This window comes from Girardinichthys multiradiatus, chromosome 22 (assembly GCF_021462225.1).
Source record: "Girardinichthys multiradiatus isolate DD_20200921_A chromosome 22, DD_fGirMul_XY1, whole genome shotgun sequence".
NCBI classification, from domain to species: Eukaryota; Metazoa; Chordata; class Actinopteri; order Cyprinodontiformes; family Goodeidae; genus Girardinichthys; species Girardinichthys multiradiatus.
Genome location: NC_061814.1, coordinates 15911581 through 15927753, shown reverse-complemented (window position 1 = coordinate 15927753; position 16173 = coordinate 15911581). Strand labels below are relative to the sequence as shown.

The 16173-nt window shown below is 42.1% G+C and overlaps 1 protein-coding gene across 1 annotated transcript; it reads left to right on the top strand.

Moving 5' to 3' along the window:
- The first annotated feature begins 3282 nt into the window (after positions 1–3282).
- slc3a1 (solute carrier family 3 member 1) lies at positions 3283–16158 on the top strand. The gene is made up of 10 exons (XM_047351037.1): positions 3283–3833; positions 6156–6335; positions 6423–6568; positions 6674–6799; positions 7038–7157; positions 10316–10440; positions 13416–13617; positions 15009–15191; positions 15401–15526; positions 15614–16158. Exons 1-10 carry the CDS (start codon positions 3440–3442, stop codon positions 16043–16045), a joined length of 2034 nt encoding a protein of 677 aa, XP_047206993.1. The 5' UTR covers positions 3283–3439; the 3' UTR covers positions 16046–16158.
- The last annotated feature ends 15 nt before the right edge of the window (positions 16159–16173 follow it).

Below are 16173 nucleotides of genomic sequence, written 5' to 3'. Positions count from 1 at the left end.
CTCATGAAAACCCAAAATTCCTATCTCACAAAATTAGCATATTTCATCCGACCAATAAAAGAAAAGTGTTTTTAATACAAAAAACGTCAACCTTCAAATAATCATGTACAGTTATGCACTCAATACTTGGTCGGGAATCCTTTTGCAGAAATGACTGCTTCAATGCGGCGTGGCATGGAGGCAATCAGCCTGTGGCACTGCTGAGGTCTTATGGAGGCCCAGGATGCTTCGATAGCGGCCTTTAGCTCATCCAGAGTGTTGGGTCTTGAGTCTCTCAACGTTCTCTTCACAATATCCCACAGATTCTCTATGGGGTTCAGGTCAGGAGAGTTGGCAGGCCAATTGAGCACAGTGATACCATGGTCAGTAAACCATTTACCAGTGGTTTTGGCACTGTGAGCAGGTGCCAGGTCGTGCTGAAAAATGAAATCTTCATCTCCATAAAGCTTTTCAGCAGATGGAAGCATGAAGTGCTTCAAAATCTCCTGATAGCTAGCTGCATTGACCCTGCCCTTGATAAAACACAGTGGACCAACACCAGCAGCTGACACGGCACCCCAGACCATCACTGACTGTGGGTACTTGACACTGGACTTCTGGCATTTTGGCATTTCCTTCTCCCCAGTCTTCCTCCAGACTCTGGCACCTTGATTTCCGAATGACATGCAGAATTTGCTTTCATCCGAAAAAAGTACTTTGGACCACTGAGCAACAGTCCAGTGCTGCTTCTCTGTAGCCAAGGTCTGGGGAATGCGGCACCTGTAGCCCATTTCCTGCACACGCCTGTGCACGGTGGCTCTGGATGTTTCTACACCAGACTCAGTCCACTGCTTCCGCAGGTCCCCCAAGGTCTGGAATCGGCCCTTCTCCACAGTCTTCCTCAGGGTCCGGTCACCTCTTCTCGTTGTGCAGCGTTTTCTGCCACACTTTTTCCTTCCCACAGACTTCCCACTGAGGTGCCTTGATACAGCACTCTGGGAACAGACTATTCGTACAGAAATGTCTTTCTGTGTCTTACCCTCTTGCTTGAGGGTGTCAATAGTGGCCTTCTGGACAGCAGTCAGGTCAGCAGTCTTACCCATGATTGGGGTTTTGAGTGATGAACCAGGCTGGGAGTTTTAAAGGCCTCAGGAATCTTTTGCAGGTGTTTAGAGTTAACTCGTTGATTCAGATGATTAGGTTCATAGCTCGTTTAGAGACCCTTTTAATGATATGCTAATTTTGTGAGATAGGAATTTTGGGTTTTCATGAGCTGTATGCCAAAATCATCCGTATTAAGACAATAAAATACCTGAAATATTTCAGTTAGTGTGCAATGAATCTAAAATATATGAATGTTAAATTTTCATCATGACATTATGGAAAATAATGAACTTTATCACAATATGCTAATATTTTGAGAAGGACCAGTAGAGATTAACCAAGATGTTTTACATACACACTGATTAAAAAGTCATATAACTTGTTTTTTGTAACTGATTTGGTTTATGCTTACGGCAACTGTCCATTCAGACAACCATTTAATACCCAAGCTTTGACTTCCTAGCTGATGTCTTGAGAAGTTGCATCAATGTTTCCTTAATGTTGAGGCTGCCTCTCCCAAATGTAGTGATGGTCTTAATGGCCTAACACTTAAACTTTACTTTCATCAGACCACAGGCCATGTTTCCAAAAATTAAGTTTTTGTCCCAGGGTCCTTTTCTAATCTGTTTTTATTGTTTTAGAGAAATAGCTTCTTCTTCACCGAATGGCCTTTCAGTCCATGTTGGTAAAGCACTTGTTTCACTGTGGATAACTTTCTTATGAGCTTCAACCATCATCTTCGCTTTCGTTCTGGGGTTGATACACTTCACACCAAAACGTGTTGATCTCTGGGGTTTAGAACCTGTCTCCTACCTGAACGGTATGATTGGCTGAATACTCCCATGCTTTAGGAACCAGACTTGTGGAAGTCCATGATAATTTTCCAGACAAATTTGCTAAATTCCTTGATTTTCTCACAATGTTGCTCAAAGAAAGAATGTGTTTAAGGTGTCCCCTTAAAATACATTCACAAGTGTGCCATCATTTAACTTTCCATTTAAATTTCCCCACCAAAATTCTCTGGCATAATGCTATTATAACCTTTGGTTAATACAAATAAACTGGTCATCCTAAGCAACTGTTAACATAAATGGTTTAGGCTGATTTAATGTCAGACAGTGAGGGAAAAAAAGGATACATTGGATGTTGATATATGGTTTCAACTGTAAATTAGGTGGGAAAAATGCATTAATGTGCATCTTAATGTATTTATTACAGAATTATACAAATACATATTATCAAATTATATTTGTCGTGGCACATTTGACTCTGGATAGCAAGTCAATCCACTATGATATTAAAAAAAAAAACATTAAGTTTGTTTTGCTTCATTCAAAAGACAATGGGATGGAGCAAACATCTCAGGATATTTGTAATGCAACAATGTAGTTCCCCGAGTTGGGGCCAGGTAGCATCATGTTGCAGGAATTAGGGCTCCAAGATATTAGGAAAGCATGCAATAATGTGAGTGTATGTGATGATAATGATATAACTTGCTATAAATAAGTAAATTGTATTCATGACCACAGATAATGAGTAGTCTATCTAGCTGCGGGAACAAAAACAAAAACTCTTTTCCCATCTCAACAACCAGGCTTTGATGGCATTGTTGCTCTGTTTTGTCAATGAAACAACTTAATTGTAGTTTCTTAATGACTTGACCTCCTTACCACCCCTTAGCCTTCTAAAACATCTTATGCTGCATTGCAATATATTGCAATAACGGAGATACTTTTCTTCAGCAAAACCAGGAAAGCTGGTCAGAGATGATGGGAAGATGGATGGAGATATAATACAGGACAACCCTGAAAATAAAAATTTGTCAGCAAGGGTTTTTGGGGTGATCTGCAGATGTTGGATAAAGAGGAAAATGTTTAGCTCATATATTTTTTAGCATGATTATTAAAAGATGAATAAATGCTTTAAAATGCTGAGGTTGTTAGTGCAGTCCTTGTTAAACTCGTTAGAAATATTTTAGCAGGCCTAATTAGCTGGGATTATTACTAAATCTCACTGTTGTTTAGCAGGTAAATGTTTTTTAAGATAAAGTTTTATGTGGCCGTAAATCGTACATCAGCACGTTTTAAGTATTGTTAAATTGCTGACGCCACTGAGCATAAAAAACATGATTGTCCTTCCTGCAACAGTCCCAGCCCACCCTGCACTAAGATAAGAAACGCTAATCTGTAACCAATCCTGAGCTTTCCGGTTTCCACGGTGTTTCCACATTCCACAGGTGGCACTGATGTGTGAGGGCTGCAGGAGTCTGAGCTCCATCTGCAACTCTCTCCACTGCATTTTAAAGTTGTGAATTTACAGAAATATCCAAATCAGTACTAAAAGGGACAGCGACCGAATGGAGCTCGAGGAGAGCATCAGAAACCCGGGTTATAAGGATGCCGACGACGGCGTGTCGGCGGCGGACACCTCCAGCTCGGACACCGAGGAGAGGCGCGACTCCACCGCGGTGAAGCTGGACGTCGCTGCGGATGAGTACACGCAGGTCAAACCGTACGCCGGGATGCCCAAGGAGGTGCTGCTGCAGCACTCCTCCAAGGCTCGGTACCGGGTGCCCAGAGAGATTCTGTTCTGGTTGATAGTGTGCTGCACCTTGGCGCTGATGGCGGTCACCATCACCGTCATCGTGATGTCACCCCCGTGCCTGCGATGGTGGCAGATCTCCCCCGTCTACCAGGTCTATCCGCGGTCCTTCAAGGACTCTGACGGGGATGGAGTCGGAGACCTCAAAGGTAGGATACCAGCACACAGCTGGAAGCAACATGTGTCTCTGGCATGTATTTCTATTCAGCCCCCTTGACTCTGACACACCTAAATACAAAGCTGTGCCACAAACTACATTCAAAAGTCGCAAAATGTAAAAATAGAGACAATCTGTGCGTAATGATAAAAAAGTCATCAACATTTTTTTTTTGGTCTGCATGCAAAGTGAAACATGGTGGTGGCAGCATCATGCTGCGGAAATGGCTTTCTTAAGCAGGGACAGAGAAGCTGGAAGTTAATGGGAAGATAATGGTCCTTCTCAAAATATTAGCATATTGTGATAAAGTTCATTATTTTCCATAATGTCATGATGAAAATTTAACATTCATATATTTTAGATTCATTGCACACTAACTGAAATATTTCAGGTCTTTTATTGTCTTAATACGGATGATTTTGGCATACAGCTCATGAAAACCCAAAATTCCTATCTCACAAAATTAGCATATCATTAAAAGGCTCTCTAAACGAGCTATGAACCTAATCATCTGAATCAACGAGTTAACTCTAAACACCTGCAAAAGATTCCTGAGGCCTTTAAAACTCCCAGCCTGGTTCATCACTCAAAACCCCAATCATGGGTAAGACTGCTGACCTGACTGCTGTCCAGAAGGCCACTATTGACACCCTCAAGCAAGAGGGTAAGACACAGAAAGAAATTTCTGAACAAATAGGCTGTTCCCAGAGTGCTGTATCAAGGTACCTCAGTGGGAAGTCTGTGGGAAGGAAAAAGTGTGGCAGAAAACGCTGCACAACGAGAAGAGGTGACCGGACCCTGAGGAAGATTGTGGAGAAGGGCCGATTCCAGACCTTGGGGGACCTGCGGAAGCAGTGGACTGAGTCTGGAGTAGAAACATCCAGAGCCACCGTGCACAGGCGTGTGCAGGAAATGGGCTACAGGTGCCGCATTCCCCAGGTCAAGCCACTTTTGAACCAGAAACAGCGGCAGAAGCGCCTGACCTGGGCTACAGAGAAGCAGCACTGGACTGTTGCTCAGTGGTCCAAAGTACTTTTTTCGGATGAAAGCAAATTCTGCATGTCATTCTGAAATCAAGGTGCCAGAGTCTGGAGGAAGACTGGGGAGAAGGAAATGCCAAAATGCCAGAAGTCCAGTGTCAAGTACCCACAGTCAGTGATGGTCTGGGGTGCCGTGTCAGCTGCTGGTGTTGGTCCACTGTGTTTTATCAAGGGCAGGGTCAATGCAGCTAGCTATCAGGAGATTTTGGAGCACTTCATGCTTCCATCTGCTGAAAAGCTTTATGGAGATGAAGATTTCATTTTTCAGCACGACCTGGCACCTGCTCACAGTGCCAAAACCACTGGTAAATGGTTTACTGACCATGGTATCACTGTGCTCAATTGGCCTGCCAACTCTCCTGACCTGAACCCCATAGAGAATCTGTGGGATATTGTGAAGAGAACGTTGAGAGACTCAAGACCCAACACTCTGGATGAGCTAAAGGCCGCTATCGAAGCATCCTGGGCCTCCATAAGACCTCAGCAGTGCCACAGGCTGATTGCCTCCATGCCACGCTGCATTGAAGCAGTCATTTCTGCCAAAGGATTCCCGACCAAGTATTGAGTGCATAACTGTACATGATTATTTGAAGGTTGACGTTTTTTGTATTAAAAACACTTTTCTTTTATTGGTCGGATGAAATATGCTAATTTTGTGAGATAGGAATTTTGGGTTTTCATGAGCTGTATGCCAAAATCATCCATATTAAGACAATGAAAGACCTGAAATATTTCAGTTAGTGTGCAATGAATCTAAAATATATGAATGTTAAATTTTCATCATGACATTATGGAAAATAATGAACTTTATCACAATATGCTAATATTTTGAGAAGGACCTGTACATAAAGCCAGATTTACTACAGAATGGGTTAGATCAAAACATAACACGACTGTTGTGAACTTTCAGAAGGTTTTAACTTCTCAAAACTAAGAGATCATCTTTACGCTATACAATTATTATTTAGCAAAAGATTATAACCAGATTGATAACAGCAAAAAATGTTATGTTATCTGTTTATGACTATAAGGAGACTCTGGTGTTTAACTGAACCGTAAAATGTCAGTCAATCATTTACTTTAATTTATAATAAATCAATGTTTTATTTGTCAAGGCCAGGTCATTACATAGTCTTCGGGTAGTTACACAAAACTATATTAGGAGGAATTCAATGACGAATAAAGGGATTTTTTTCAAAGATGCATGCAACTTGTCATTAATGTGAGCACTTCTGCAACTGGTGATCCTCACTGTGCTATGTCTGCCCACGCAGGTATTAAGGAGAAGCTGGATTACTTCCTGCAGCTGAACATCAAGGCAGTGTGGATCAGCCCGTTTTACCGCTCTCCAATGAAAGACTTCGGCTACGATGTGGAGGATTTCAGGGACATCGACCCACTTTTTGGGAACATGCAGGACTTTGAAGAACTTCTGGCTGAAATGCACAATAAGGGTGTGTTTTTGCAGAGATGTGGAAGCAGGATTATCTGGTTTTGTGTTAGCTTGATGACAGGTTGTATGTATGTCGTTTCCCCCCCAGGTTTAAAGCTGATTATGGACTTCATTCCCAATCATACAAGTGACCGCCACCGCTGGTTCAACCTGAGTCGGACTAGAGATCCTCACTACAAGGATTACTACGTCTGGACGGACTGCGACCCATCTTCACCGAAGCCTAATAACTGGGTTTGTACTTGTACTGCTGTTTCACACAGCACCGGATAGATGTGCTGACCTGTTAATACCCATTTGATCTTTCAGTGTTGATCATGATGTTCACTTGTCATGCAGGTTAGTATCTTTGGAAACTCATCATGGACTTATGATGAAGTCAGAGGGCAGTGCTACTTGCACCAGTTCCTCAAGGAGCAGCCAGACCTGAACCTAAGGAACCGAGATGTTGTTCAAGAGATCATTGTAAGATTACCTCAGCTACTCACTGATTTCTAGAAAACCTGACCCAAACTCGTCCTTATTGCCAGTATTCATGAAGTATTCTAGTCTATGTGCAATCCAAAGCAGTAATATAAGGTTTTTGTCTTTAATTGCATTACTACTTAACATATCATAGCATAGTGTAAAAAGGTAAATACGTTTAAAATTCATGTTTAGAATTGCTCAATACTGCCTGGGTACTTTTATACTTTCCCTACAGGATCTTATTAAATTCTGGCTGGAGAAGGGTGTGGATGGGTTCCGGATGGATGCAGTGAAGCACATGCTGGAAGCAACACATCTGAGAGACGAGCCCCAGGTGGATCCAGACATGCCACCGGTGAGAGTTCCCTCTGTTAATCAAACACTGTGGCTAACTTATTCAAATTCTTTGGACTTCTTCACATTTGATGGCATTACCACTACAAACCACAATGGATTTCATGTGACAAAGTGTATGATTGTGAAGTGGAAGGACAACAATGGATGGTTTTAACATTGTTAAATTACATTTATCTAATTGTGGCATGAGTTTATAGTCATCCCTTGTAGTCAATACTTTGTAAACCCAACTTTTGCTTTAAACATCTACAGACTGAATTTATTTATCAGGGTTAATGTTCTCCTGGAAGGTGAACATCTGCCTCAGGATTAAGTTTTATACAGCTTCTAACTGGTTTTTGACCAGGATCGCCATCTTTTTTATCAACTCTTACCACGTTCCCATTCCTACAGCATGATTCTGCCACCACCATGGGTTTCTCCTGAGATGGTGCGTTCAAGGTGATGCGCAGTGTCAGGGATTTGCTGGTTGGACCAAAAAGTTTAATTTTGGGCTTATTGGTCCAGAGCACCTTCTTCCATATGTTTACTGTATCCCCATAATGGCTTGAGATAAACTTTAAACTGGACTTTTAATGGATTTCTGTTTAAACAAATATGTTTTTCTGTTTTGTTTTGCCACATACATGCCAGATTTAACTCTGCAGCCCCTCCAGAGTTATTTTCTTAGAGGATATCAGAGTAAAGGAGACAGACAAAAGTCAAATTTCCTTCCACTTCTTAATTATGTGCTACATTGTGTTGGTCTATCATATAAAATCCAAATAAAATACACAGAAGTTTGTGTTTTTAACATGACAAATGTGAAAACGTTCAAGCAGTATGAATATTTTTTTAAGTCTGATCTTCCAGTTTAAATGAATTTTGATGAAGTAGACCAAAGCCATCCATCTTTTCGCAAGCGTATGACAATTTAAAAAAAAGTAGCTTCATTCTTTCCCTTTGTTGATATTCTCACAAATCCTCCTCAGCTTTTACTTGTCATGTTAAATTTTAATTGCCGTTGTAACTTCCACCGCTCAAAGTTCAGCTCAGTTAACAATCCCTGCTTTAACCGTCAGCTATATAAGCCTGATTTTATTTCATTGACTCTTAAGTGGCATGTCAGAGTCCAGATTAGAATAATGAGATGCAGGAAAGCAGCAGCGGCGTGGGCAGAAAACACCTCCAACCGACCGAAGCTGGTGGAGCAAACCATAACAGCTGAGTGGGATGTTTCACGTGGTACATGATGTGCCATTTATTATTTATCTCTGGCTTAAATGTCAGGTTCATCCTGTTTTTCTTAAGAAAACACTGTAATTGCAATTCAAAGACTTAATGACACACTCCGACTTAAGTAAAGAAAACCTTCCGGAGGCTGTGTTTTTTTTCTCCAACAGAAAAGATTAGTAGAAGAGAAGCATATTTTAGAGGATTAGCAAGTCACTGGGATTTACTGACCACTGTGGACTAATGCTATAATACTGGGGCTGACTCAGACCTATTCCTTACTCTGAGGGGTACTCTGATCACACTTACAGACTTTGGAGACAGACTTACAGACTGCTGAAATGATATTTAAAAAGGTATTTTATGGCCTGTTATAAAATCAGAAACAGTCTTTTATGGGTGTGTATCTGTCATGCAATTTATGACTCAAATGTTTATGGCTGGTAATAACTCTAAAAATAGCACCATCATTGTGAGTTAGTGGTGGTGGAATGGCTCATCAGTTCGGTGACAACATGAGCTGAGTGGTCTGAGGTTACCTACGCTGAAGGACACATCAGCTGCTAGTCATTGGCCCTTTAAAGGCAACTAAGTGAAGTCAGTTGATTCAGTTAAATATGGTACTCACTGAAATCAGAGTAAGACACATTATCCATTAACAAGTTAACTTTTTGCATTTTGTCTCTTTTTTACAACTCTGTAAAGCTAGAGCCTGTCACAGTGGGGTTTTGGGGTGGACTGAAGCGCAGACAAGAGCTTGGGCGCAGCATTTCAAGCAGTCTTCGATTTATTCAAAATATCAAAAAAGGAAACAAAAACACTGCAGATGTAAACCAGAGTCAGAAATCCAAACTTACAAAGTTTCTGCAGGAACATGCGGAACTCAAAGCACGGACAAGGGCAACGAACGAAGGTGAGAGACGAGAGGAACCAGCAAAGGGCAATGAAACAAAACCAACTAATATACTGAGGGAGAACAAAGGCAGGTAATCAAAGGAACTAAGAACAGGTGAGACAAGGAGGCTGGGAGGCAGAGGGAGCAGGTGAACCTAATGAAACCAAAGCATGAGGAAAGGGACTAATGACAGGACAGTAAGCAGACCTAAATGAAACTATAAACCAAGATAAAAATAAAGCGTAAGAATCAAGGATAAACATGAACTGAAGGAAACTGAGAAACTGGAGGGAACACAAGAACCTAAGAACTTAGTAAAACAGAAACCATAAGGAAACCCCGACTATAAAAGTAAACAAGCTCAAACCAACACTGATGGAATAAAACTAAGAATGAAGCAGAGGAAACGAGGACTAGAATTAAAGTAAACAATAACTAAAGCTAACCTATAGAGAGGCTGGAGAACAAAGATGAGAAGAATAGGAGAATAAAGGGAACTTAAACCAAGTAATAACTAAAAGGGGAAAACAAATGACGAGAGGAGTAACAAAAAATAAACTAATAAATAAGAGAGTGCCAGAGAACTCTGATAAATAATAATAATCATAATAAGGAAACCCTTCTAAGAAAACAAGAAAGCAACGTCAAGGGAACTAGGAGCGAGGAGAGGACACTGGGGGGCAGAAGATAACCAAAGCAGAAAACTACAACAAACATGAATACAAATCACAAGAAACATTTAGCTAAAAAGGTAAACACAAAACCAAAGACCAAAATGTCACACCACAACAGAGCCAAACCTTCACCTGAACACTCCTTGTGCATACTTTCAGTCCTGCTTGATTAAGTCCATGTTTCTCTTCAGTCTTTTCCTGGTGTATTTGGTTTCTACTCGCATTCCATCTACCTAACCTGCAACTGACCTCTGTGCTTCGGCCCGAAAATACCTAGAAATCCCACTACGCTCCAACCTGAAGAACGAATTATCCTTTCTGCAAATGCAAAACCTTATCACTATCAACATTGCCTTTACCATATTTCCATTGAAGGAATTAGTAACTACAGAGTGGGACCTGTACCATGACTACACCACTAGTCAGGTGGGTTTGCACGACATACTGCGAGAGTTCAGGGCAGAGATGGACACCTACAGCCGAGAGCCTGGCAGATACAGGTAGGACTATGTGCAGACTACCATGTTGGAAATAATTCTCCAATTAAATCCTCATGCTTAATATGACAATCATGCATTGCAGTACAAGCAGATTTTAATACTTTACAGTAAAACTAAGGATGATTTCAGTAATTTAATTTAAAAAAAGGGAACTTGTCTTATATAGACTTATTACGAGGAGTAAATAAATAATGTGTTTTTTCCTGTCAAGTCTGATGATAATGGCTTAGTTAATAAAAAAAATACCAAATCTGTTTCTCAGAAAATATGATCATTACATAAAACCAATTATGAAAGGACTTTCAATACATAACTGTTGCCCTAGTGAAAAGTATGTCCATGTATTGTACAGTATATGCATCAAATACTTGGTCAGGGTTCCTTTTGCATAAGTTACTGCATCAACGTAGCGTGGAGTGATGAAGATCAGACTGTGGTTCTGCTGAGGTGTTAATGAAGCCCAGGCTGCTTGGATTACGGCCCTCAGCTCGTCTGTATTGTTGGTTCTGGTGTCACCTTCCTCTTGACCCGAACCCCATAAAGAATCTATGGCCAGATCATTGAAGCAGGTGTTGGTGCCTTTGGCAGTCTGGGCAGGAGTTAAGTCCTGCTGGAACGTGAAATCAGGATCTCCATGCTTGAATATTTCCTAGAAGACAGCTGCTCTGACTTTGGACTTGATAAAAACAACTATGGACCAAGACGAGCAGATGACATGGTCCCTCAAATCATCTCTGACTGTGAAAACTTCACTCTGGACCTCAAGCAACTTGGATTTTGTGCCACTCCATTCTTCCTACTTAATCTATGACCTTAAATTTCCAAATGAAAGGTAAAATTTACTTCCATCTGAAAAGAGGACTTAAAACCATGGCGCAACAGGTCCTTAGCCCTGGTAAGACATTGTCTCTGGTTCAGAAATGGCACCCAAGGTATGGGACAGTTGTAGCCCATGTCCTGGAAATGTCAAGTGACTCTTGAAGCACTAACTCCAACGTGAATCTTTTATTCCAACACACTTTTTCCTTACTTAACTTTCGATTAATATGCTTTGATACAGCACTCTGAACAGCCAGCTTATTTGAAATCTTTTTGTGGCTTACTCTCCTTGTGGAGAGTTTCAGTGACTGTCTGCTGGACAGCTTACCTGTCAGCAGTCTTCCCCATGAGAAGACTAGGCCATAACATAATTATTTGTACTCATACTCGTCGTGTTCCGATTTATCCGGAACCGGGTCACAGCAGATTAAGCAGAGACGTCCAGACGTCCCTCTCCCTAGACACCTTCTACAGCACCTCCGGGGGGAGCCCAAGGCGTTCCCAGGCCAGCCGATAGACATAGTCCCTCCAGCGTGTCCTGGGCCGTCCCCTGGGCCGCCTCCAGGTGGGACGTGCCTGGAACACCTCCCGAGGAAGGCGTCCAGGAGGCATCCGGTATAGATGCCCGAGCCACCTCAACTGGCTCCTCTCGATGTGGAGGAGCAGTGGCTCTACTCCGAGCCCCTCCCGGATGGCCGAGCTCCTCACCCTATCTCTAAGGGAGTGCCCGGCCACCCTACAGAGGAAGCTCATTTCAGCCGCTTGTATCTGGGATCTCGTTCTTTCGGTCATGACCCAAAGTTCATGACCATAGGTGAAGGTAGGAACATAGACCGACCGGTAAATCGAGAGCTTCGCTTTTCAGCTCAGCTCTCTCTTCACCAAAACGGACCGGCACAGTGCCCCCATTACTGCGGCAGCCCCACCGATCCGTCTGTCGATCTCCAGCTCCATTCTTCCCTCACTCGTGAACAAGACCCCTAGATACTTAAACTCCTCCACTTGAGACAGAAACTTCCCCTCCAACCTGAAGAGGGCAAGCCACCTTTTTTCGGTCGAGTACCATGGCCTCGGACTTGGAGGAGCTGATCTTTATCCCAGCCGCTTCACACTCGGCTACGAACCACCACAGTGCATGCTGTAGGTCTTGGCTAGAGGGGGCCAGCAGGACCACATCATCTGCAAAAAGAGACGAAATCCTCTGGTCCCCAAACCAGACCCCCTCCGGCCCTTGGCTGCGCCTAGAAATCCTGTCCATAAAAGTTATGAACAGGACCGATGACAAAGGGCAGCCCTGCTGGAGTCCAACATGCACCGGGAACAGGTCCGACTTAGTGCCGGCAATGTGGACCAAACTCCTGCTCTGCTTGTACAGAGACCAGATGGCCCCTAATAAAGGGACCCGATTCCATACTCCTGGAGCACCCCCCACAGGGCATCACGAGGGACACAGTCGAATGCTTTCTGCCGGTCCACAAAACACATGTGGACTGGTTGGGCGAATTCCCATGAACCCTCGAGCCCCCTGTAGAGGGTATAGAGCTGGTCCAGTGTTCCACAGCCGGGACGAAAACCACACTGCTCTTCCTGAAGCCGAGGTTCGACTATTGGCCGGACTCTCCTCTCCAATACCCTGGCGTAGGCCTTACCAGGGAGGCTGAGGTATTACAAAATATTTTGTGTAATATTCGTATTTTCTAAGAAATAGATTTTTGTTTTTGTCATTAGCTGCAAGCCATAAACATCATAACCTAAAAAATACATGAAATAAGTTAGCCTGCGTGTAATAAGTCTATTTAGGTTTTCACTTATTAAATGACTGAAATAAATTAACTTTGTGATGATATCCTAATGTTGAGATGTACTTGTACAGCTGACACATATTTCCTGAGTTGGACCTAATAAAAACTGGATTGGCCAACTATATGTTAAGGTCATTTCTGATTGCTCTATAACTACCTTTAAATATCAGATGCTTGACATAAAAACAACGTACTGAGGGTGGAATATAAGCATATTTTCAGCAGACCTAAGCTGATGGCATATGTGCCTCATGATTTTCACCTTTGTATTGTCATCAGAAAGACGTCTGGTAGGAATGACAGCTTAGTCTGTGTACCATCTCATACATACCCTATATTCGTTTTGCTCTGCAGGTTCATGGTGACAGAATCCTATGACTATGAAGAGGTGGAGAAGACCATGATGTACTATGGAACTCCACTGGTAACAGAAAGTGACTTCCCCTTTAACTTTTACCTGCTGGACCTGCCTCACAACACCAGCGGCGGGTGGGCAAAACATCTGGTTGACCTCTGGATGTCCAACATGCCCAGAGGAAAATGGCCCAACTGGGTGGTAAATATTTACTTGATTTTTTTTTCCCCCCATGTTCTTCTAAATTAAAAAACGTAAGTTGCACCCTTTCAAGTATGTTGTAATTTTTTCATTCAACATTGTAAAAAAAAAAAAAATTCAGATGCTCTTCTGATGGGCAGGAAGAACCACGTGTTTACAGTACTAAGATGAGCTAGCTCTTCCAGCATTTAAAATCAAGAACTACAGTTGGTTTATATAACCCCTATCTCTGTTTTTCATCCAAGTATTTATATTTGCGTGATCCTCTATGGATTACAAGGGTTGTAAGAGTTGTCAGGGATAATAGTTTTCTGCATAATTATCCATTAATTAAAAGAGATGAATCGAGAAATCAGCTAAACCGAAGCGGATCATTTTCATCTTGATCAGTTCGGACCAGAGACCTGCCGAATGCAAATTCAAACATTTTCAAAAATCTTTTTCATATCAGGAAGTGGTGAGTGGACTGAGCATATATAGCGCTATTCTAGTCAAACTGACCACTCAAAGTGCTTTACGCTATAGCCGCTTTCACTCAGTCACAAACGTGCACACATTCATAGACTGATAAGCAGATCGAGAGGTAACTTAGGATAAAGTGCCAGCCCAGTGGAACTGAACCGCAACTTTTCAAGTGCAGGACGTGTACCCTACCTATTCAGAAACAGTCGCCCACCATAAGTGCTACAAGGTCACGTCTTCAGAGTGAACACTGTTAGTGAGTCTCAATGTTAGCCATTTGCAATATTAGTGAAGCGTTTCAAATAAAGTCAGAATAAATCCAGAGATGTAAGCAGCAATTTAAAAGGTTGTAAGAAAGGGAGAGAGAGCAAAATCTTCAGCTGATAACAGGAAGGCTGAACAGAGTACAACAAAGTTGCTGTTTTATTCTATATCCTCCATGAAATATACAGAGACTGCTGTTTAAATAATGTTGGTCATGCTAACCATACTGATCGCTAATTAAAACACTCTTAAAACACTTTAATATGTAAAATCTGTAATTAAATATTAAATAAAACCCAGTTTTACATGAACTGCTCTCTCCTAATGTAAATAATTACGGCTAATGACAGTTAGGCTACGATAAAGTATTTTGAATGCTGCTCTTATTCATTTTATAGCTCTAAAAGAGAAATCGGATTCAGCTGGAATCCGTGTCAGCAGGTCAAACCTGTAGATTGAAAATCATCCACAAATTCCAGATCGGTGCATCTCTGCCTTTTCTTTTAGTCCACATTATCCATCAGGTTTCTCGACTGACACTTAGACCTTATGATTTTTCTTTCTTGAAAAAAACCCACCAATTGAAGTCTTCTGTGATCCATTCCACTGGATTTAATTAATCTCTCTACCTCTTCTTGTGTTTCTCTTACCTCCGCTGTGATCAGGTCGGGAACCATGACAGGTCTAGAATTGGTTCCAGTGCTGGTCGGGTTTATGTCCGTGCTATCAACCTGATGCTACTGACCCTCCCCGGCACACCTACAACCTACTACGGCGAAGAGATCGGCATGGAGAACATTAATGTAACACAAAGTCAGATACAGGATCCTGCTGGGAAATACAATGCGGTCAGTAGAGTTCGTACCCTGAAGAAACAGTAAAAACAAATCTGTACAAAAATATGGGTTTAATTGATGTGATGGAAATACAAAAAAAAGAGAAAAGTAAAATTTTAAGTAAAGCAGGTTTCACTGTTGGTTAACTGTAGTTAAGAATGCATAATTGTTTTGTGTACAAGCTCAACCGCAGAGTGATCTTTCCTATTCTTTGACCTCAGAGTCTCAGTCGGGACCCTGAGCGGTCTCCAATGCAGTGGAACAGTGAGATGAACGCAGGCTTCAACAGCAAAACGAACACGACCTGGTTACCTTTACATCCCGATTATGAAACTGTCAATGTGGAGGTACACCACATTTAACACAACACTGAGAAAAAATCTGATTTACACTAGTTCTTATGTTTTTTTATTTTTTCCATTCATTCCCCTCAGGTCCAGACAGAAGACAAAGGCTCTGTGCTCTCTCAGTATGTCTTCCTGAACGGCCTGCGGCAGTCAGAGCTCCCGTTTCTGCGTGGATGGTTCTGTTATGTCCTCGCTGATACCGACGTCTTCTCTTACCTCAGAGAGCTCGATGGGCACAAAGGAGCTTACCTCATGGTAATTAACTTTGGCAAAGGATCTGCCACCACGGATCTCTCTGCTGTTCAGGAGCTACCCGAGCAGCTCAAGGTGCTGATGAGCACAAACACAGCCAACGACGGGAAAGTGTTTCAAAAATCTCGCATCCTGACAGAACCAGGAGAGGGTTTGGTCATTCGCTACTCGACCTACACTCGGTTTCATCCTAACCATCCCGCAGAATGCTTCGTCTCTGAAAAGGCTTGCTATTTGGAGACCGTTGACGTTCTTTATAAATGCTAAAGCAAACAACAAAATGAATGTTGTCATATATCGATTTACAAAGATTTTCCTTTGGTTTTTCAATTCACAGGGGATATTGCAATACAATAAATCAAACAATTTAAGATGAATAATCCGGATGTGTTTTC